The 21,410-nt window shown below is 53.0% G+C and overlaps 1 protein-coding gene across 1 annotated transcript in view; it reads right to left on the reverse strand.

The window, feature by feature from the left end:
- Window positions 1-21,410, reverse strand: part of LOC121326829 (neurogenic locus notch homolog protein 2-like) — a 60,167-nt gene that overhangs the window by 14,873 nt on the left and 23,884 nt on the right. Inside the window, exons 3-22 of the mRNA XM_041270395.1 lie at window positions 17,596-17,861; window positions 16,950-17,291; window positions 14,663-14,785; window positions 14,283-14,516; window positions 13,796-13,951; window positions 13,316-13,501; window positions 11,211-11,324; window positions 10,687-10,800; window positions 9,933-10,166; window positions 8,034-8,144; window positions 7,237-7,429; window positions 6,851-6,996; window positions 6,628-6,741; window positions 6,035-6,154; window positions 5,693-5,845; window positions 5,172-5,400; window positions 1,929-2,130; window positions 1,431-1,584; window positions 1,023-1,207; window positions 807-939 (exon numbers count right to left, since the gene is read on the reverse strand). Of these exons, the coding sequence (XP_041126329.1) occupies window positions 807-939; window positions 1,023-1,207; window positions 1,431-1,584; window positions 1,929-2,130; window positions 5,172-5,400; window positions 5,693-5,845; window positions 6,035-6,154; window positions 6,628-6,741; window positions 6,851-6,996; window positions 7,237-7,429; window positions 8,034-8,144; window positions 9,933-10,166; window positions 10,687-10,800; window positions 11,211-11,324; window positions 13,316-13,501; window positions 13,796-13,951; window positions 14,283-14,516; window positions 14,663-14,785; window positions 16,950-17,291; window positions 17,596-17,861 (3,509 nt within the window). The remainder of the gene's footprint in view (window positions 1-806; window positions 940-1,022; window positions 1,208-1,430; window positions 1,585-1,928; window positions 2,131-5,171; window positions 5,401-5,692; window positions 5,846-6,034; window positions 6,155-6,627; window positions 6,742-6,850; window positions 6,997-7,236; window positions 7,430-8,033; window positions 8,145-9,932; window positions 10,167-10,686; window positions 10,801-11,210; window positions 11,325-13,315; window positions 13,502-13,795; window positions 13,952-14,282; window positions 14,517-14,662; window positions 14,786-16,949; window positions 17,292-17,595; window positions 17,862-21,410) is intronic.

Below are 21,410 nucleotides of genomic sequence, written 5' to 3' on the forward strand. Positions count from 1 at the left end.
AGTGCAAAGAAGAGCGACCAGAATTATTCCGGGCTTAAAAGGCATGTCATATGCAGACAGGCTAAAAGAATTGAATCTGTTCAGTCTTGAACAAAGAAGACTACGTGGCGACCTAATTCAAGCATTCAAAATTCTAAAAGGTATTGACAGTGTCGACCCAAGGGACTTTTTCAGCCTGAAAAAAGAAACAAGGACCAGGGGTCACAAATGGAGTTTAGAAAAAGGGGCATTCAGAACAGAAAATAGGAGACACTTTTTTACACAGAGAATTGTGAGGGTCTGGAATCAACTCCCCAGTAATGTTGTTGAAGCTGACACCCTGGGATCCTTCAAGAAGCTGCTTGATGAGATTTTGGGATCAATAAGCTACTAACAACCAAACGAGCAAGATGGGCCGAATGGCCTCCTCTCATTTGTAAACTTTCTTATGTTCTTATGTTCTTATGTTCTTATGTCAACTACCATCGTCAATCAATCCAGAAGCACAGCGGTGAAGATGCATGGGTTGCAGGTACAGCAATGCGGTCCATGCAGTTTCATCTGATGAAAACATATCCACTGAATATTACCCAGTATTTACTGTGTTCTGTGGTTTGCGTTTTCTCAATGTTTGTGGGTAGCAATGATGAACTGGGTCAGGCAATGATTAGCAAGGTCAGCTGACTGCTTTGCCAGTTCTTCACAGAGCAGATCTCTTACTTGTTCCAGCATTAGAAGTGCAGCCAGTCTCAGCTCAGACTCACTGTGCACCTTGGCGTTGTGTTTCAGGGCCTGTGTGTGAGTGCAAGCACTAAGAGTCTCCTCACCGTGTGTCCCGGGAGGGCAGGAGCAGCTGAATCGGTTCACCAGGTCGAAGCACGTGCCTCCGTTCCTGCAGGGCTGGGACTGGCACTCGTCCACTTCGTACTCACAGCTCACCCCCTGGTACCCAGCTAGGCACTGCGGAGACAAAAACAAGGACATGAGCGCTGGTGGAGCTGCAGTGGGTCCCTCGGTGTGCTGGGACACTGGGTCAGTCTCACCTGGCACAGGTAGCCTCCCTGCAGATCCTGGCAGCGAGCGGCATGGCGGCAGGGGTTCGAGGCGCACTCGTCCACGTCCAGCTCACAGTAGCTGCCGGTGTAGCCCGCCTGGCACTGGCACTGGTGGGTGTTGCCCGTATTGATGCATGTTCCAGAGTGTTGGCACACCTGATCAACGCTGACACCTAACATCAACACACCAACAGCAGTGCTTTAGCTGCGAGCCCAACACTGCAGCCACTGAAATACTATAGATACACACAAACACACACACACACACACACATACATTGAGTGAACATCTTGGATGACTTTTTATTGTACAGCCTTAAACAATGTCCACTGCTTGTGGTCTTTTGCCGTGCTCATGAATTAATAAAAGAACAGTAATGAACCGGTGAAGCCTCACATTTGCGAAAAGCAGCCACTCTGCAGGAGACCATGGGCACATCACAGTACATGCCAGTCCAGTCACCGGGACACTCGCACCGCAGGGACTGCCCCACCTGCACACAGGTGCCCCCGTTGTTACACAAGGACGTGACGCACAGGTTGACCAAGGTCTGCAGAGTGAGAAAAAGGATACAAAACAAAGTGATGAGGGGTCGCAAAGCTGTGCTGTGCATCCAAATAGACATGGATTCAGTACAGAGGGGATCTGAGGTGGGCAAACACAAGTATCACAGCTTATAAGGTCAACATCATGATTATAGCCGAAACAAATCATTAAGCATGAAAAACTGAAATTGAGAAAAATCCTCATTTAGCTAATTTTGAATATAATGACAGCCCCTAAAGGATCCCGATGCTCAATCCAGTTTGCTTCTTTATTTTAGCACTCCAGTTTGGACATAGCGCTCTCTTGGATATCAGTGGTTATGTTGTGCCCCAGATTCCAGCTCCTCACCTGGCAGTTGTTGCCAATGTAGCCCGCAGGGCAGGAGCAGCGATAGGTGCCCAGCCTGTCCATACAGGTGCCGCCGTTCTGACAGGGCTGGGAGTCGCACTCGTTGATCTCGTACTGGCACACCGTGCCCACGAAGCCTGGCCGGCAGCGGCAACTGAACATGTTGATCCCGTCCACACAGGTGCCATTATTGAGACAGGAGCTGAAACAATACAAGGACAGCATGTCAGTATCATTATTGAGACAGGAGCAGAGACAATACAAGGGCAGCAGGTCAGCATCATTATTGAGACAGGAGCAGAGACAATACAAGGGCAGCAGGTCAGCATCATTATTGAGACAGGATCTGAGACAATACAAGGACAGCAGGTCAGTATCATTATTGAGACAAGAGCTGAGACAATACAAGGACAGCAGGTCAGCATCATTATTGAGACAGGAGCAGAGACAATACAAGGACAGCAGGTCAGCATCATTATTGAGACAGGAGCTGAGACAATGCAAGGACAGCAGGTCAGCATCACTATTGAGACAGGAGCTGAGACAATGCAAGGACAGCAGGTCAGCATCACTATTGAGACAGGAGCAGAGACAATGCAAGGACAGCAGGTCAGTATCATTATTGAGACAGGAGCAGAGACAATACAAGGACAGCAGGTCAGTATCATTATTGAGACATGAGCAGAGACAATACAAGGACAGCAGGTCAGTATCATTATTGAGATAGGAACTGAGACAATACAAGGACAGCAGGTCAGCATCATTATTGAGACAGGAGCAGAGACAATACAAGGACAGCAGGTCACTATCATTATTGAGACAAGAGCTGAGACAATGCAAGGACAGCAGGTCAGTATCATTATTGAGACAGAAACAGAGACAATACAAGGACAGCAGGTCAGTACCATTATTGAGACAAGAGCTGAGACAATACAAGGGCAGCAGGTCAGCATCATTATTGAGACAGGAGCAGAGACAATACAAGGACAGCAGGTCAGCATCATTATTGAGACAGGAGCTGAGACAATGCAAGGACAGCAGGTCAGCATCATTATTGAGACAGGAGCTGAGACAATACAAGGACAGCAGGTCAGCATCATTATTGAGACAGGAGCTGAGACAATACAAGGACAGCAGGTCAGCATCATTATTGAGACAAGAGCTGAGACAATGCAAGGACAGCAGGTCAGCATCATTATTGAGACAGGATCTGAGACAATACAAGGACAGCAGGTCAGCATCATTATTGAGACAGGAGCTGAGACAATACAAGGACAGCAGGTCAGCATCATTATTGAGACAAGAGCAGAGACAATGCAAGGACAGCAGGTCAGCATCATTATTGAGACAGGAGCTGAGACAATACAAGGACAGCAGGTCAGCATCATTATTGAGACAGGAGCTGAGACAATACAAGGACAGCAGGTCAGCATCATTATTGAGACAGGAGCTGAGACAATACAAGGACAGCAGGTCAGCATCATTATTGAGACAGGAGCAGAGACAATACAAGGACAGCAGGTCAGCATCACTATTGAGACAGGAGCTGAGACAATACAAGGACAGCATGTCAGCATCATTATTGAGACAGGAGCTGAGACAATACAAGGACAGCAGGTCAGCATCATTATTGAGACAGGAGCTGAGACAATACAAGGACAGCAGGTCAGCATCATTATTGAGACAAGAGCAGAGACAATGCAAGGACAGCAGATCAGCATCATTATTGAGACAGGAGCAGAGACAATACAAGGACAGCAGGTCAGCATCATTATTGAGACAGGAGCAGAGACAATGCAAGGACAGCAGGTCAGTATCATTATTGAGACAGGAGCTGAGACAATACAAGGACAGCAGGTCAGTATCATTATTGAGACAGGAGCAGAGACAATACAAGGACAGCAGGTCAGTATCATTATTGAGATAGGAACTGAGACAATACAAGGACAGCAGGTCAGCATCATTATTGAGACAGGAGCAGAGACAATACAAGGACAGCAGGTCACTATCATTATTGAGACAAGAGCTGAGACAATGCAAGGACAGCAGGTCAGTATCATTATTGAGACAGAAACAGAGACAATACAAGGACAGCAGGTCAGTACCATTATTGAGACAAGAGCTGAGACAATACAAGGGCAGCAGGTCAGCATCATTATTGAGACAGGAGCAGAGACAATACAAGGACTGCAGGTCAGTATCATTATTGAGACAGGAGCTGAGACAATACAAGGACAGCAGGTCAGCATCACTATTGAGACAGGAGCAGAGACAATGCAAGGACAGCAGGTCAGTATCATTATTGAGACAGGAGCAGAGACAATACAAGGACAGCAGGTCAGTACCATTATTGAGACAAGAGCTGAGACAATACAACGACAGCAGGTCAGCATCATTATTGAGACAGGAGCAGAGACAATACAAGGACAGCAGGTCAGCATCATTATTGAGACAGGAGCTGAGACAATGCAAGGACAGCAGGTCAGCATCACTATTGAGACAGGAGCTGAGACAATACAAGGACAGCATGTCAGCATCATTATTGAGACAGGAGCTGAGACAATACAAGGACAGCAGGTCAGCATCATTATTGAGACAAGAGCTGAGACAATGCAAGGACAGCAGGTCAGCATCATTATTGAGACAGGAGCTGAGACAATACAAGGACAGCAGGTCAGCATCATTATTGAGACAAGAGCAGAGACAATGCAAGGACAGCAGGTCAGCATCATTATTGAGACAGGAGCAGAGACAATGCAAGGAAAGCAGGTCAGTATCATTACTGAGACAGGAGCAGAGACAATGCAAGGACAGCAGGTCAGTATCATTTACCAGAAACTCCAGAATTTATTATAGAAGTTGGGGATGGTAGAGAAGGTCCCTTTGTTCTCCAGGAGAGCAGGATCAGCAATGATCTGCCCTGCCTGCAGAGGCTGTGGTTGCTGCTGAGAGGAGTGTGCCAGTGGGCTGAGACAGACAGCAGGGTCCCAGCGGTGCTCACACCAGTGCCAGCGGGCTGAGACAGACAGCAGACTCTCTGCACCCAGGACTGACAGACAGCAGGGTCTCACAGTGTAATGCAGGGTCCCAGTGCTCTCATACCTGTCTCTGCACCCGGGATGACAGACAGCAGGGTCTCACAGTGTAATGCAGGGCCCCAGCTCTCTCATACCTGTCTCTGCACTCTGGGATGACAGACAGCAGGGTCTCACAGTGTAATGCATGGTCCCAGTGCTCTCATACCTGTCTGTGCACTCCAGGATGTTGGTCTCACAGTGGATGCCGTTGAAGCCCGGGGCGCACTGGCAGGCGTAGCTGTTCACATAGTCGTTGCAGGTGGCTCCGTTCAGACAGGGGTGGCTGTCGCACTCGTTCACCTCTGTCTGGCAGTGGGCCTCGTGGAACCCCGGCAGGCAGGAGCACGAGAACGAGTTAACGCCGTCCACACAGGAGCCCCCATTCTGGCACGGATCTGAGGAGCACAACGACACACAGAGCTGTTGAGAACAATGGACTGAATGAGCTGCAGTGCTTTCACTAATCATGGGAGTGATTCCTAACAGAGCAGCAAGCTGTCTAGCGGTGCCACAGCCTCCAGCCAGTGTTACACGTGTGAGCAAATTATGCATGAGCACACTGCAGAGCTAATAACCTGCACCATCATAAAGCATGAGCACAAACTAGAATTAATTTAAACAGAAAGCATCCAGTCCCACTCATAGTGCAGGCAGCTCTTATTTCGATGAGCCTTTCAGGTGACATACTTGGCGTGCAGTCATCGATGTTGGTCTCGCAGTTGGTCCCGGTGTACCCAGGTCGGCATTGGCACAGGTAGCTGCCCTGGCTGTTCTGGCACACAGCGCCATTCTTACAGGGGTTGGTGACACATTCGTTGATGTCTTGTGAACATCGCTGACCTGAAAATGAATATGAATGAATCTTCTCATTAACCTTCATTCATTTAGGAAATATCTCTCTTACACACAAGAAGACCTGACCAAGAGGACTGAAGCGTCACTCAAAATCCCAAGACAACAAAACAGTCTCAACAGACTCTCAAACAGACGGCACCCCCCCCCCAAGCTGAAGCCCTGGCACAAGCCTACCTTGCCAGCCGGGGGCACACAGGCAGGAGTAGCTCGAGTAGTCAGCAGATGCCTGGCAGATCCCAGAGTTGGTGCAGGGATCGGGGTCACAGGGAGCAAGGATGATTTCACAGTTCACACCTGCAGAGCAGAAGAGAGGTCACTGGCACCTACATGCTGTGCTGTGCTGTGCTGTGCTATGCTTTGCTGTACAGTACAGTGTTGTGCTATGCAGCGCTGTACAGTGTGGTGTAGTGCAGTGCTGTGCTGTGCTATGCAGTGCAGCGCTGTGCAGCGCTATACTCTACAGTGCAGTGCTGTGCTATGCAGTGCTGTACAGTGCAGTGCTGTGTAGTGCAGTGCTGTGCAGTGCTGTGGTATGCAGTGCTGTGCTGTGCTGTGCACATTTACAGGGACCCTTTTTACACCTTCTAGCTAAGAAACAACATTTCCAATCTATATTTGAAGGCTGAATGGACATGTTTTTAAGGGTTTGGATTAGGGAGCTCTCGGGACCATCCTGTGAAAGGGTTTGGGTTAGGGAGCTCTCGGGACAGTCCTGTGAAAGGGTTTGGGTTCGGGAGCTCTCAGGGCAGTCCTGTGAAAGGGGTTACCTGTGTAAGGCAGTGAGCAATGGCAGGTGTAGCTGCTGACTCCATCGATGCAGGTCCCCTGGTACAAGCACGGGTTCGAGGCGCACTCGTTGATATTAATCTCACAGTTAGACCCTGAAAGAAAGAGAAGATCCATCAATAAGGACATGTGGCCCCATTGTCAGGCCAGCTCTGTGGATCCAATGTCAGCCAGTCTGCTCCTCCCATCCTCCCCTGCACTCACCTTTGAAGCCCTTCCTGCAGGTGCAGCTGTAGCCGTTGGTGAGGTCAGTGCAGGTTCCTCCATTGACACACGGGTTCGATTCACATTCATTGCGATCCAGCTCGCAGTCCATCCCTGCCCAGCCAGGTTCACACTCACACCTGTACCTGCGAGGAGAGCAAGCCATACCATCAGGACCCGTCACTGCGCGGCCCATGTGTTCACATCACTGCTGCTTTATACAGCTGGGACGCACAAACTGGAAGAGGAGTTGGACAGGGAACAGCCGAACCGATTCACAGACACGGACGTGAAGGAGTGTCCTGCTGTGAAACTCATCTCAATGGACTGGCAGTCAGGGTGAAGGAGAGGGCTGAGACTCACACAGGGATAGAGGGATGTCTTACCCATTGACGTCGTCCATGCAGCTGCCATGGACACAGGGGCTGCTGATGCACTCGTCCACCTCGGAGTAGCAGATGGGGTCCCGGTAACCCTCGGGACACAGGCAGCGGAAGCTGTTGAGCTCATTCAAGCACGTGCCGCCGTTGTGACACGGGTTCGAGGCGCACTCGTTGATGTCGATGTTGCACATTGGGCCTGCAGGGCACAGGTGTCATCAATAAGAGACAGGACAGAAGTGTCATCAATAAGAGAGAGGGCAGAGGAGTCATCAATAAGAAACAGGGCAGAGGTGTCATCAATAACAAACAGGGCAGAGGTGTCATCAATAAAAGACAGGACAGAGGTGTCATCAATAAGAGACGACAGAGAAGTCATCAATAAGAGACGACAGAGAAGTCATCAATAAGAGACAGGGCAGAGGAGTCATCAATAAGAAACAGGGCAGAGGTGTCATCAATAAGAAACAGGACAGAGGTGTCATCAATAAGAGACAGGACAGAGGTGTCATCAATAAGAGACAGGGCAGAGGGTGTCACCAGTAAGTCCTTCACTCAAGCAGCCCCATGTTCAGCAATGCGCTCCTGAAGTCATCATTCTAGTGCTTAGAGTCACAGTGCAGCCACCGTACAAGACTTTAACCCCCTGATCTGTGCCAATATTAACCCTTCCCTTACAGATATGATCCAGACAGTGATTTCTGCATGTTTATTTCCCCAGCTTTAGCTGTGGTTATTATTTTCTGGATATGTACAGAGCAGCTCAGTGTGGCTGCAGGGCTGCTGCACTGCAGTGCCCTCACCTGTGTATCCCGGAGTGCAGACGCAGTCGTATCGGTTCAGTCCATCCTTGCAGATCCCATATTCACAGGGGCTGCTCGCACACTCATCAAAGTTATTCTCACAGTTGTCACCTGGAACAGGAAAACTATTTTTAAAACATACTCTATTGCTCTTAATTTCAACTGTCCTATTGGACAGACAGACAGACACAATGCCCATGGATATTACTATAACACAGAACACCCAGACACACAGGCAGACAGACAGAGAGACAGACAGGCAGGCAGGCACGTTGGAATATTTCAGCAGGCACTATATTCTGTGGCCACTAGATGGCAGGGTTTCTGCATGAATAATGGTGCTGAATCCAAGCTCCAGAAATCCAAGCAAGCAATCCTGGCCTTCAGTCGCATTGCGACACACTGAGGTTTTAGTCTGCTACTTGCACAATGTTACTGTGATTAAGCAATGCGAGTGCACTGCCTGACTCGCTAGCAGCAGGAAACACAACCTGCCTCTAGAACTCATTACTGACCTCTGTCCTACATACCCCTAGCCAGCTCTATCCCAGATCATTCTGCTTTGAATGTATTTATATGTAACCATGCTTTATTACACTCCGCAATGCCTTCACCACATTTCACAGCTCTAAACTTTTCTAAAGGCATGCTTCTTTATAAGAATGGCATGTGCAATTTAATCTCTTCAGCAGCCCATAAGAGGTGGAGAGCGTTCTCCTGTCTGTTTGTCTGTCTGTCAGGGTGCAGCAGCGAGGCAGCGCTGTGGGGAGTGTGTTCTCCTGTCTGTCTGTCTGTCTGTCAGGGTGCAGCAGCGAGGCAGCGCTGTGGGGAGTGTGTTCTCCTGTCTGTTTGTCTGTCTGTCAGGGTGCAGCAGCGAGGCAGCGCTGTGGGGAGTGTGTTCTCCTGTCTGTTTGTCTGTCAGGGTGCAGCAGTGAGGCAGCGCTGTGGGGAGTGTGTTTTCCTGTCTGTCTGTCTGTCTGTCAGGGTGCAGCAGTGAGGGAGCGCTGTGGGGATTGTGTTCTCCTGTCTGTCTGTCTGTCTGTCAGGGTGCAGCAGTGAAGCAGCGCTGTGGGGAGTGTGTTCTCCTGTCTGTCTGTCTGTCTGTCAGGGTGCAGCAGCGAGGCAGCGCTGTGGGGAGTGTGTTCTCCTGTCTGTTTGTCTGTCAGGGTGCAGCAGTGAGGCAGCGCTGTGGGGAGTGTGTTCTCCTGTCTGTCTGTCTGTCTGTCAGGGTGCAGCAGCGAGGCAGCGCTGTGGGGAGTGTGTTCTCCTGTCTGTCTGTCTGTCTGTCAGGGTGCAGCAGCGAGGCAGCGCTGTGGGGAGTGTGTTCTCCTGTCTGTTTGTCTGTCTGTCAGGGTGCAGCAGCGAGGCAGCGCTGTGGGGAGTGTGTTCTCCTGTCTGTTTGTCTGTCAGGGTGCAGCAGTGAGGCAGCGCTGTGGGGAGTGTGTTTTCCTGTCTGTCTGTCTGTCTGTCTGTCAGGGTGCAGCAGTGAGGGAGCGCTGTGGGGATTGTGTTCTCCTGTCTGTCTGTCTGTCTGTCAGGGTGCAGCAGTGAAGCAGCGCTGTGGGGAGTGTGTTCTCCTGTCTGTCTGTCTGTCTGTCAGGGTGCAGCAGCGAGGCAGCGCTGTGGGGAGTGTGTTCTCCTGTCTGTTTGTCTGTCAGGGTGCAGCAGTGAGGCAGCGCTGTGGGGAGTGTGTTCTCCTGTCTGTCTGTCTGTCTGTCAGGGTGCAGCAGTGAGGTAGCACTGTGGGGAGTGTGTTCTCCTGTCTGTCTGTCTGTCTGTCAGGGTGCAGCAGTGAGGCAGCGCTGTGGGGAGGGTGTTCTCCTGTCTGTCTGTCTGTCAGGGTGCAGCAGGGCAGTGAGGCAGCACTGTGGCGCCGCAGAACCAGCGAGGGGCTCTCACCGGAGGTGCCTGGCAGGCAGTTGCACTGGTACTTGTTGACCAGGTCGATGCAGCGGCCCTCGTTCTGGCAGGGGCTGCTCTGGCACTCGTTGACCTGCTCACTGCAGATGGGTCCCACGTAGCCCGGGTCACACACACACGTGTAGGTGGCAATGCCATCCTGGCAGTGCCCGTGGTGGCAGGGCTCCGGATCACAGTCATCGATGTTCCCCTCACACAGCAAGCCAGTGAACCCTGCAGAGAGACAATGGCTTTCAATACAGCACAGAGACAAGGGCTTTCAATACAGCACACAAACAAGGGCTTTCAATACAGCACATAAACTGTCTCTTATCCTGTCAACACAGCTGTCTCTTACCCTCTGCGCAGTCACACTCGTAGCTGTGTCTCTTACCCTCTGCGCAGTCACACTCGTAGCTGTGTCTCTTACCCTCTGCGCAGTCACACTCGTAGCTGTGTCTCTTACCCTCTGCGCAGTCACACTCGTAGCTGTGTCTCTTACCCTCTGCGCAGTCACACTCGTAGCTGTGTCTCTTACCCTCTGCGCAGTCACACTCGTAGCTGTGTCTCTTACCCTCTGCGCAGTCACACTCGTAGCTGTGTCTCTTACCCTCTGCGCAGTCACACTTGTAGCTGTGCCTCTTACCCTCTGCACAGTCACACTCGTAGCTGTGTCTCTTACCCTCTGCGCAGTCACACTCGTAGCTGTGTCTCTTACCCTCTGCGCAGTCACACTCGTAGCTGTGTCTCTTACCCTCTGCGCAGTCACACTCGTAGCCGTTGGGTCGATCGATGCACTTGGCTCCGTTGTGGCACGGCGTGCTCGCACACTCATCGATGTCCACCTGGCACACCACACCACTGAAGCCTAAAACAGAAACCACACTGAACCCACACACGCCAGCTTTGAGCTAACACGCTGAAATAAAACATTCTTTCTTCCTTCTAAACCATAACATTTTTTAATGTAACTTCATGCAAACTTCCAGGGTTTGATGCCTGCTTGAATTAAGCTCTAATTAAGCTAATAGCTGAAACTACACACATGCGGACATGCACGCACACACACAGACACACACACGGACACACACACACACGGACACACACACACACGGACACGCACGCACACACACGGGGAAACACACACACACACACGGACACACACACACACGGACACGCACGCACACACACGGACACACACACATGGACACGCACACGCATGCACACACGCACGCACACACACGGACACACACGCGCATTGGATGGAAGTGGTCTCACCTGGCGGGCAGTCACACATGAACCTGTTGATCTGGTCGGTGCACCTGCCGCTGTTCAGGCACGGGTTACTCTGGCACTCGTCGATGTTCTCCTCACAGTGCAGCCCGATGAACCCTGCAGAGAGAGAGAGAGCCAGGCAGCTCAGAGACACTCTGCTACTGCACTGAGGAGACTGGCTGAGACACTCTGCTACCGCACTGAGGAGACTGGACTGAGACACTCTGCTACCGCACTGAGGAGACTGGACTGAGACACTCTGCTACCGCACTGAGGAGACTGGACTGAGACACTCTGCTACCGCACTGAGGAGACTGGACTGAGACACACTGCTACCGCACTGAGGAGACTGGACTGAGACACTCTGCTACCGCACTGAGGAGACTGGACTGAGACACTCTGCTACCGCACTGAGGAGACTGGACTGAGACACTCTGCTACCGCACTGAGGAGACTGGACTGAGACATACTGCTACCGCACTGAGGAGACTGGACTGAGACACACTGCTACCGCACTGAGGAGACTGGACTGAGACACACTGCTACCGCACTGAGGAGACTGGACTGAGACACTCTGCTACCGCACTGAGGAGACTGGACTGAGACACTCTGCTACCGCACTGAGGAGACTGGACTGAGACACACTGCTACCGCACTGAGGAGACTGGACTGAGACACTCTGCTACCGCACTGAGGAGACTGGACTGAGACACTCTGCTACCGCACTGAGGAGACTGGACTGAGACAATCTGCTACCGCACTGAGGAGACTGGACTGAGACACACTGCTACCGCACTGAGGAGACTGGACTGAGACACTCTGTTACCGCACTGAGGAGACTGGACTGAGACACTCTGCTACCGCACTGAGGAGACTGGACTGAGACACTCTGCTACCGCACTGAGGAGACTGGACTGAGACACACTGCTACCGCACTGAGGAGACTGGACTGAGACACTCTGCTACCGCACTGAGGAGACTGGACTGAGACACTCTGCTACCGCACTGAGGAGACTGGACTGAGACACTCTGCTACCGCACTGAGGAGACTGGACTGAGACACTCTGCTACCGCACTGAGGAGACTGGACTGAGACACTCTGCTACCGCACTGAGGAGACTGGACTGAGACACTCTGCTACCGCACTGAGGAGACTGGACTGAGACACTCTGCTACTGCACTGAGGAGACTGGACTGAGACACTCTGCTACCGCACTGAGGAGACTGGACTGAGACACTCTGCTACCGCACTGAGGAGACTGGACTGAGACAATCTGCTACCGCACTGAGGAGACTGGACTGAGACACACTGCTACTGCACTGAGGAGACTGGACTGAGACACTCTGCTACCGCACTGAGGAGACTGGACTGAGACACTCTGCTACCGCACTGAGGAGACTGGACTGAGACACTCTGCTACCGCACTGAGGAGACTGGACTGAGACACTCTGCTACCGCACTGAGGAGACTGGACTGAGACACTCTGCTACCGCACTGAGGAGACTGGACTGAGACACTCTGCTACCGCACTGAGGAGACTGGACTGAGACACTCTGCTACCGCACTGAGGAGACTGGACTGAGACACTCTGCTACCGCACTGAGGAGACTGGACTGAGACACTCTGCTACCGCACTGAGGAGACTGGACTGAGACACTCTGCTACCGCACTGAGGAGACTGGACTGAGACACTCTGCTACCGCACTGAGGAGACTGGACTGAGACACTCTGCTACTGCACTGAGGACACTGCTACTACACTGAGGAGACTGGACTGAGACACTCTGCTACTGCACTGAGGAGACTGGACTGAGACACTCTGCTACTGCACTGAGGAGACTGGACTGAGTCACTCTGCTACTGCACTGAGGAGACTGGACTGAGACACACTGCTACTGCACTGAGGAGACTGGACTGAGACACTCTGCTACTGCACTGAGGAGACTGGACTGAGACACTCTGCTACTGCACTGAGGAGACTGGACTGAGTCACTCTGCTACTGCACTGAGGAGACGGACTGAGACACAGACATGCAGGCTCTCTCAAACACTACCACCCCCTGCAATGAGGAGACTGGACTGAGACACAGACATGCAGGCTCTCTCACCTGGCATACAGATGCAGGTGAACTCTCCGATCTGGTCCAGGCAGGTGGCGTCGTTCTGACAGGGCATGGAGATGCACTCATTGACGTCAGCCTCGCAGCGCGGCCCGGTGTAGCCGAGCGCACAGTCGCAGCGGAATGAGCCATCTGTGTTCACACAGCGCCCGCCGTGCTCACACGGGTTCGAGTCTGCAACAACACACACGCAGCCAGCCGGTCAGGGGAGCAAAACACACCTTCATTTAGGATATACAGCTCCGTTCAAGGGGCATCATGAAGATACACAGTGCAGAGGAAGATAAAAATAACAATAATAATAATAATAAAATAATGACAAGAAGAAGAAGAAGAAGAATGACAATAATAATAATAATAATAATAATAATAATAATAATAATAATAATAATAATAATATAATGGAACGATTCCATCCAGTGTGACGGCTGCATGTTCTCCTGGTCCCTGGAGCTCCAGTTCACTTACTCATGGTGCATTCATCGATGTCCTCTGTGCAGGCGGCTCCTTTGAACCCTGAGGGGCAGGTGCAGATGTACTGCCCGTTTAGGGGGTTGGTGTCACACATCGACTCCTCCTGGCAGGGGTTGCTAATACAAGCATCTGCCACGTGGCACAGGAGACCTGGCACAGAAGGGAACAAGAAGCATTTGAGCAGCATGGAATAGCAGGTTCTGGGTTCAGTGTTTGAAATGGGTTAGCACTGGCTTGGAAACATCAAGGGTTACAGCCTAGACCATCTCTAGTTCTGAACCCAGCTCAGCGCCACTGGATCCAGATAAAGAGTGAAGCATTGAGAGCTCAAACTGATCTGCTTACAACCCCCCAGACATGTGCATGTCCTTGCTAGGAGCTGTGAGCAACCCAGAGGTCAGAATAACTTTTACACTGAATTAGGATCAAGTCTGTGTGTCTCCCTGTCTCCGGGGTTTTTCCCTGTCTTCCTGGTGCCTACCTGTTTTGCCCACGGGGCAGTTGCAGACGAAGGATGCCACGCGGTCGATGCATGTGGACCCCGCTGCACAGGCTGCAGTGGCGCAGTCATCGATGTTCTTGCTGCAGTCGTCGCCACTCCAGCCGTTGACGCAGACACAGCTGTAGCTGCCTTGCCGGTTGCTGCAGGTCCCTCCATTCTGACAGGCGTTGGGCTGCAGCCTGCACTCGTCCACATCCTCTGTGCAGAACTGACCTGGAGCAACAGAGACACAAGGTCAGAGCAGGGGGCGCTCTCCATGACAGTACCAACATTAACAATGCATTAGAGCTGCTCTTTAACTAAAAACAACAAAAGAGTCCATCAGGCCGTGAGTGTATGGAGGGGACTGTCCTGCTCACCTGTCCACTCCGGGGGACACTGGCAGTTGTAGGTGTTCACTCCGTCCACGCAGGTCCCCCCATTCTGGCAACGGTGCTGCGGGCAGTCATCAATGTTCCTTTCACAGTCCGTCCCATTGAAACCTGCAGCCAGGAGAGAGACAGAAGAGCCAGGGTGAGAGAGAGGAGAGGCAGGGTGAGAGAGAGGAGAGCCAGGGTGAGAGAGAGGACAGCCAGGGTGAGAGACAGGAGAGAGCCGGGGTGTGAGAGAGGAGAGAGCCGGAGTGAGTCCAGCTAGCAGGACAGTGGTGGCTCATTAACAGACTAGACCACAGATCCTAGTCACAACCAAAGCTATAACTATAAACCATACTATTAAATACACAGATCAGGTATCTGAAACTCTACCCAGTCTCACTGCAGCCTGCAGCAGGAGTATGTGCTGCTTTTGTGTTTCAACCACCAAGGTGGCTTCTCCAATGAGCATGACTAGAAACCCAGAGCGCAGAGACCCTCCTAATCTACAAGCATGAACCTGAACCGAGACCCCTCCCTGTGCCTCAGTCCTGCTGCACTGCTAAAGAGGGAGCCCAACCTACAATGGGATAAAATCAGTATATATCACATGACTGACAGCTGCGTTTCTTATACGAATGAGACAGCTATAGAAAGACATATAGGAGATAATGGAAATCTTTCCTGGTCTACTCAAACATCCCCCAGATGTCCCGTTTATTCACCCAAACACATGGTGCCCTTGCTGAGTACGAAGATCATCCAAACTGAAACTACACTGAAAAGGAAACTGCATGCAAGTCAATGCACTTCAGCGCTGAACAGCAGCCAGCAAACTAAACCAACAAGTCTGGATTCCAGGAAAAGAACAAGGTCATTGGCTTCACTTGTCTCAGTGCCTGCTGTGTGCACAGAGTGGCCCCCCTCCTCCTTCACTGGACCTGCAGAGTGGCTGTGCGGCCCCCCTCCTCCTCCTTCACTGGACCTGTACAGTGGCTGTGCTGCCCCCTCCTCCTCCTCCACTAGACCTGCAGAGTGGCTGTGCTGCCCCCCTCCTCCACTGGACCTGCAGAATGGCTCTGCGGCCCCCCTCCTCCTCCTTCACTAGACCTGCAGAGTGGCTGTGCGGCCCCCCTCCTCCTCCTTCACTGGACCTGCGGAGTCACTGTGCTGCCCTCCTCCTTCTTCACTGGACCTGCAGAGTGGCTGTGCGGCCCCCCTCCTCCTCCTTCACTAGACCTGCAGAATGGCTGTGCGGCCCCCCTCCTCCTCCTTCACTAGACCTGCAGAGTGGCTGTGCTGCCCCCCTCCTCCACTGGACCTGCAGAATGGCTGTGCGGCCCTCCTCCTCCTCCTTCACTGGACCTGAGGAGTCACTGTGCTGCCCTCCTCCTCCTTCACTGGACCTGAGGAGTAACTGTGCTGCCCTCCTCCTTCTTCACTGGACCTGCGGAGTCACTGTGCTGCCCTCCTCCTTCTTCACTGGACCTGCAGAGTGGCTGTGCTGCCCTCCTCCTCCTCCTTCACTGGACCTGCAGAGTGGCTGTGCTGCCCCCCTCCTCCACTGGACCTGCACAGTGGCTGTGCAGCCCTCCTCCTCCTTCACTAGACCTGCACAGTGGCTGTGCTGCCCTCCTCCTCCATTGGACCTGCAGAATGGCTGTGCGGCCCCCCTCCTCCTCCTTCACTGGACCTGCAGAGTCACTGTGCTGCCCTCCTCCTCCTTCTTCACTGGACCTGCAGAGTGGCTGTGCAGCCCCCCTCCTCCTCCTCCACTGGACCTGCACAGTGGCTGTGCGGCCCCCCTCCTCCTTCACTGGACCTGCAGAGTGGCTGTGCCAGAGCACGAGGCAGACAGCAGGGCGAGGCAGCTGTTCTGGATTCAGGAGCAAATGACAGCTTTGATTATCTGCTCTCGCTGCCGAGTGCTTCCTTTGCTGCCGCTGCCTGTTTCCTGTGTAAGCGTGCCGACCAAACAAAGTGAGTGCGTGCCACAGCCCTTCTTTAAACAGTCGCATTAATGCTCCTCCACCCCCGCTGGCAGGGCAGCAAAGCTAACCTGCCCAGGGGTATGGCTCTGGGGGAGCAGCATGCTCTAATATTCTACCAACAGTACAACACCAAACCCTCTATGGGACCCTGTGCCTGTGCTGTGGATACTCTTCGATGACTCCTGTTCAGTACTAGTCAGGGATCTGTGCTCTCCACTGTGCTGTGGGGAGTTCAGTTTCACATGTAATCTATAGCACCCTACCCCTAACAGCAGGAATGCGCGAGAGCCCAGGGCTCGTACCTGGCAGGCAGTTGCACTCGTAGGAGACGTCGCTGGTGGGCCGGCAGGTGCCCCCGTTGAGGCAGGGGGAGGGTGCGCAGGGCACATAGACACTCTCACAGTGCTTCCCGCTGAAGCCCGGCCGGCATTCGCAGCGGGCGCTCCCTGGCATGTTCACACACTGCCCATTGTTCTGGCACACTGCCGGCCTGGCTGCACACTCGTCGATGTCCGTCTGGCAGGTAAGCCCGGTATAGCCGGGGAGGCAGCTGCAGGTGAAGCGCTCCCTCGGCAGGGCGGAGCAATTGCCTCCGTGCTGGCAGGGCTGAGAGGCACAGGAGTCCACATGCTGGCAGCTCTTACCTGCGGAGGAAACGCAACAGCACCCGGTTAACAAAACAGAAGACATTTCACTGGAGGCTTCGGTTCCCAGCAGGTCCTGAAGCTGCATTATTAAAGACAGCAAGACTTGGGCTAGCAGGCACTGCTTCATGTGTTTATCATGCAGGCTTTCTTTGAAATCATGTTGTGTTTTAGCCCTCAGAGACAGATACCAAAAGGGTACGATAATCGAGTGAATGCACTGAACTGTGTGAATGTGAACATGAGCCTTTCCTGCTGTCCTGTGCCGGAGCACACTAGAGCTGCGCAGTGCTGCTCCCCTTACCTGTCCAGCCACGCGGACACACACACTCCCATCTGTCCAGGGCCAGGAGACGGCAGGTGCCCTGGTGGTGGCAGGGGTTATGCGGGTAGCAGGCTGTGGGCTGGGGGGTCTCACAGATGGTCCCGGAGAAACCCAGGGGGCAGGTGCAGGCCGTACGGACCACGCCCCCTGACACCATTGCTGTGCAGTTGCCCCTGTTTCTGCACGTATCAGGCAGGCAAGTATCCTTGTGCTGGCAGTACTCCCCCAGGTAACCTGCAGCACACCTGAGACATAATGAGAGTCCAAAGTTATTTTACCCAGCTGATATACATATATACAAATTATTAACATTCAGGTTTTAATGTGCACAACCCCAGTGTGGAGCTGAAGCTTGGATCTTATTTTACAAACACAGCTGTGCCAACAGCAGCACTCCACCAGCACACTGCACAGCAGCCAGCCTCTACAGGGGGAGTCTGCGGGCTGCACAGCAGCCAGCCTCTACAGGGGGAGTCTGTCGGCTGCACAGCAGCCAGCCTCTACAGGGGGAGTCTGTCGGCTGCACAGCAGCCAGCCTCTACAGGGGGAGTCTGCGGGCTGCACAGCAGCCAGCCTCTACAGGGGGAGTCTGGCGGCTGCACAGCAGCCAGCCTCTACAGGGGGAGTCTGCGGGCTGCACAGCAGCCAGCCTCTACAGGGGGAGTCTGCGGGCTGCACAGCAGCCAGCCTCTACAGGGGGAGTCTGCGGGCTGCACAGCAGCCAGCCTCTACAGGGGGAGTCTGCGGGCTGCACAGCAGCCAGCCTCTACAGGGGGAGTCTGCGGGCTGCACAGCAGCCAGCCTCTACAGGGGGAGTCTGTCGGCTGCACAGCAGCCAGCCTCTACAGGGGGTGTCTGACGGCTGCACAGCAGCCAGCCTCTACAGGGGGAGTCTGCGGGCTGCACAGCAGCCAGCCTCTACAGGGGGAGTCTGCGGGCTGCACAGCAGCCAGCCTCTACAGGGGGAGTCTGACGGCTGCACAGCAGCCAGCCTCTACAGGGGGAGTCTGCAGCCTCTACAGGGGGAGCCTGCGGGCTGCACAGCAGCCAGCCTCTACAGGGGGAGTCTGCGGGCTGCACAGCAGCCAGCCTCTACAGGGGGAGTCTGCGGGCTGCACAGCAGCCAGCCTCTACAGGGGGAGTCTGCGGGCTGCACAGCAGCCAGCCTCTACAGGGGGAGTCTGTCGGCTGCACAGCAGCCAGCCTCTACAGGGGGAGTCTGACGGCTGCACAGCAGCCAGCCTCTACAGGGGGAGTCTGCGGGCTGCACAGCAGCCAGCCTCTACAGGGGGAGTCTGCGGGCTGCACAGCAGCCAGCCTCTACAGGGGGAGTCTGTCTCGGCTGCACAGCAGCCAGCCTCTACAGGGGGAGTCTGCGGGCTGCACAGCAGCCAGCCTCTACAGGGGGAGTCTGCGGGCTGCACAGCAGCCAGCCTCTACAGGGGGAGTCTGTCGGCTGCACAGCAGCCAGCCTCTACAGGGGGAGTCTGCGGGCTGCACAGCAGCCAGTCTCTACAGGGGGAGTCTGTCGGCTGCACAGCAGCCAGCCTCTACAGGGGGAGTCTGTCGGCTGCACAGCAGCCAGCCTCTACAGGGGGAGTCTGTCAGCCCTATGTTTCTGTTTTACTCATTGTTTACAATGTACAAGCACACAGCAGCTTGTTAGAGATCTTCGTTAGCCTGGAAGTGTATTTACATGAAGGTCCCTCAGCCTGCTGCTCTCTATCAAGCCCCACTGTGGTATCTGGATCTGCACTGTGAACTATCTCCTGTAATACTGTACACATGGCAGCTCCAGCAGGACCCTGAGGAATCGGGGCCAGTCCTGCAGGCAGCAACACTGACGTGCTGTACAGACAGACAGACAGGCAGAGAGGGTGGGAGGCAGGGAGGCAAGGAGACAGACAGGCAGGGAGGCAGACACTGTGGGTTTAAAACAAAAACTAGCTTTTATTATTCTTCTAACTCTTTTTTTTCATTGTCATAATTCATGGCAAGGTCAGAGGTCTGCACGCTAGTTGTTTCTGTTCTTGTAATTGTTTCATTCAGCGAGGATTCATCTCTCTTAATATTGTTAACAGGGAAGGTCTCCTCTACAGCCTGTGCTGCTGTAGACAGGGGTATGATGGTTAGGGTTAAGAGAAAGGATTCCTTCATCTCTACAAACAGCTCAGCACAAAGCACACAGTTTCAGGTGAACCAGCATGTGAATGCTGCTTGTCTCGAGTTGCACACTGGGGCCAGCTGTGGCTTCCTGACTTTATTAAAGCACCACAAACAGAAGTGGATTGAAGAGTTCCCAGTGAAAGCAGGGCCTGGTGCCCCACAGTGTGCACAGAACTCATTCAAACCACAATCGCAATCCACCTGTGCCTTCTGTCTTTCTACTGTTCTGAGTCAGTGTGCGACTCGGGGGAGGCTGCTAACCCTTCCCGTATCCAGAAACCAGATCGCCTGGGCACAAAGCAGCCCCACTCTGCCATTGTCCCGGGACGCTGGGCGGAGAGCCAGGCTCTCGCCTGCCACCTGCTCGCACGCACAGCCCATTGTACCAGCGCTTCACACCTGAATACAGGTGCACGGCTCTGAGAACTCAAACCGGCACAGCCAGGTAATGGGAGGTGATTATTTATTCATTCTCTCTCTCTCTCTCTCTCTCTCTCTCTCTCTCTCTCTCTCTCTCTCTCTCTCTCTTTCTTTCTTTGTGGAGGCCAGGAAGAAGGTTAAGTGGCTTGCTCAGGGTCACACACAGTGAGTCAGTGGCTAAGCGGGGATTAGAACCAGCCCCTTTCTATAACCACAGACCTTCCGATTGGGCACTGTGAATGCTGTGTGATGTTCTCTATGTCAGTGTGAATGCTGTGTGATGTTCTCTATGGCAGTGTGAATGCTGTGTGATGTTCTCTATGGCAGTGTGAATGCTGTGTGGTGTTCTCTATGGCAGTGTGAATGCTGTGTGATGTTCTCTATGGCAGTGTGAATGCTGTGTGATGTTCTCTATGGCAGTGTGAATGCTGTGTGGTGTTCTCTATGGCAGTGTGAATGCTGTGTGATGTTCTCTATGGCAGTGTGAATGCTGTGTGGTGTTCTCTATGGCAGTGTGAATGCTGTGTGGTGTTCTCTATGGCAGTGTGAATGCTGTGTGGTGTTCTCTATGGCAGTGTGAATGCTGTGTGGTGTTCTCTATGGCAGTGTGAATGCTGTGTGGTGTTCTCTATGGCAGTGTGAATGCTGTGTGGTGTTCTCTATGGCAGTGTGAATGCTGTGTGATGTTCTCTATGGCAGTGTGAATGCTGTGTGGTGTTCTCTATGGCAGTGTGAATGCTGTGTGATGTTCTCTATGGCAGTGTGAATGCTGTGTGATGTTCTCTATGGCAGTGTGAATGCTGTGTGGTGTTCTCTATGGCAGTGTGAATGCTGTGTGATGTTCTCTATGGCAGTGTGAATGCTGTGTGATGTTCTCTATGGCAGTGTGAATGCTGTGTGGTGTTCTCTATGGCAGTGTGAATGCTGTGTGGTGTTCTCTATGGCAGTGTGAATGCTGTGTGGTGTTCTCTATGGCAGTGTGAATGCTGTGTGGTGTTCTCTATGGCAGTGTGAATGCTGTGTGGTGTTCTCTATGGCAGTGTGAATGCTGTGTGGTGTTCTCTATGGCAGTGTGAATGCTGTGTGATGTTCTCTATGGCAGTGTGAATGCTGTGTGGTGCTCTCTATGGCAGTGTGAATGCTGTGTGATGTTCTCTATGGCAGTGTGAATGCTGTGTGATGTTCTCTATGGCAGTGTGAATGCTGTG

The sequence above is a fragment of the Polyodon spathula genome, chromosome 14 (genome assembly GCF_017654505.1).
Source record: "Polyodon spathula isolate WHYD16114869_AA chromosome 14, ASM1765450v1, whole genome shotgun sequence".
Lineage (NCBI taxonomy): Eukaryota > Metazoa > Chordata > Actinopteri > Acipenseriformes > Polyodontidae > Polyodon > Polyodon spathula.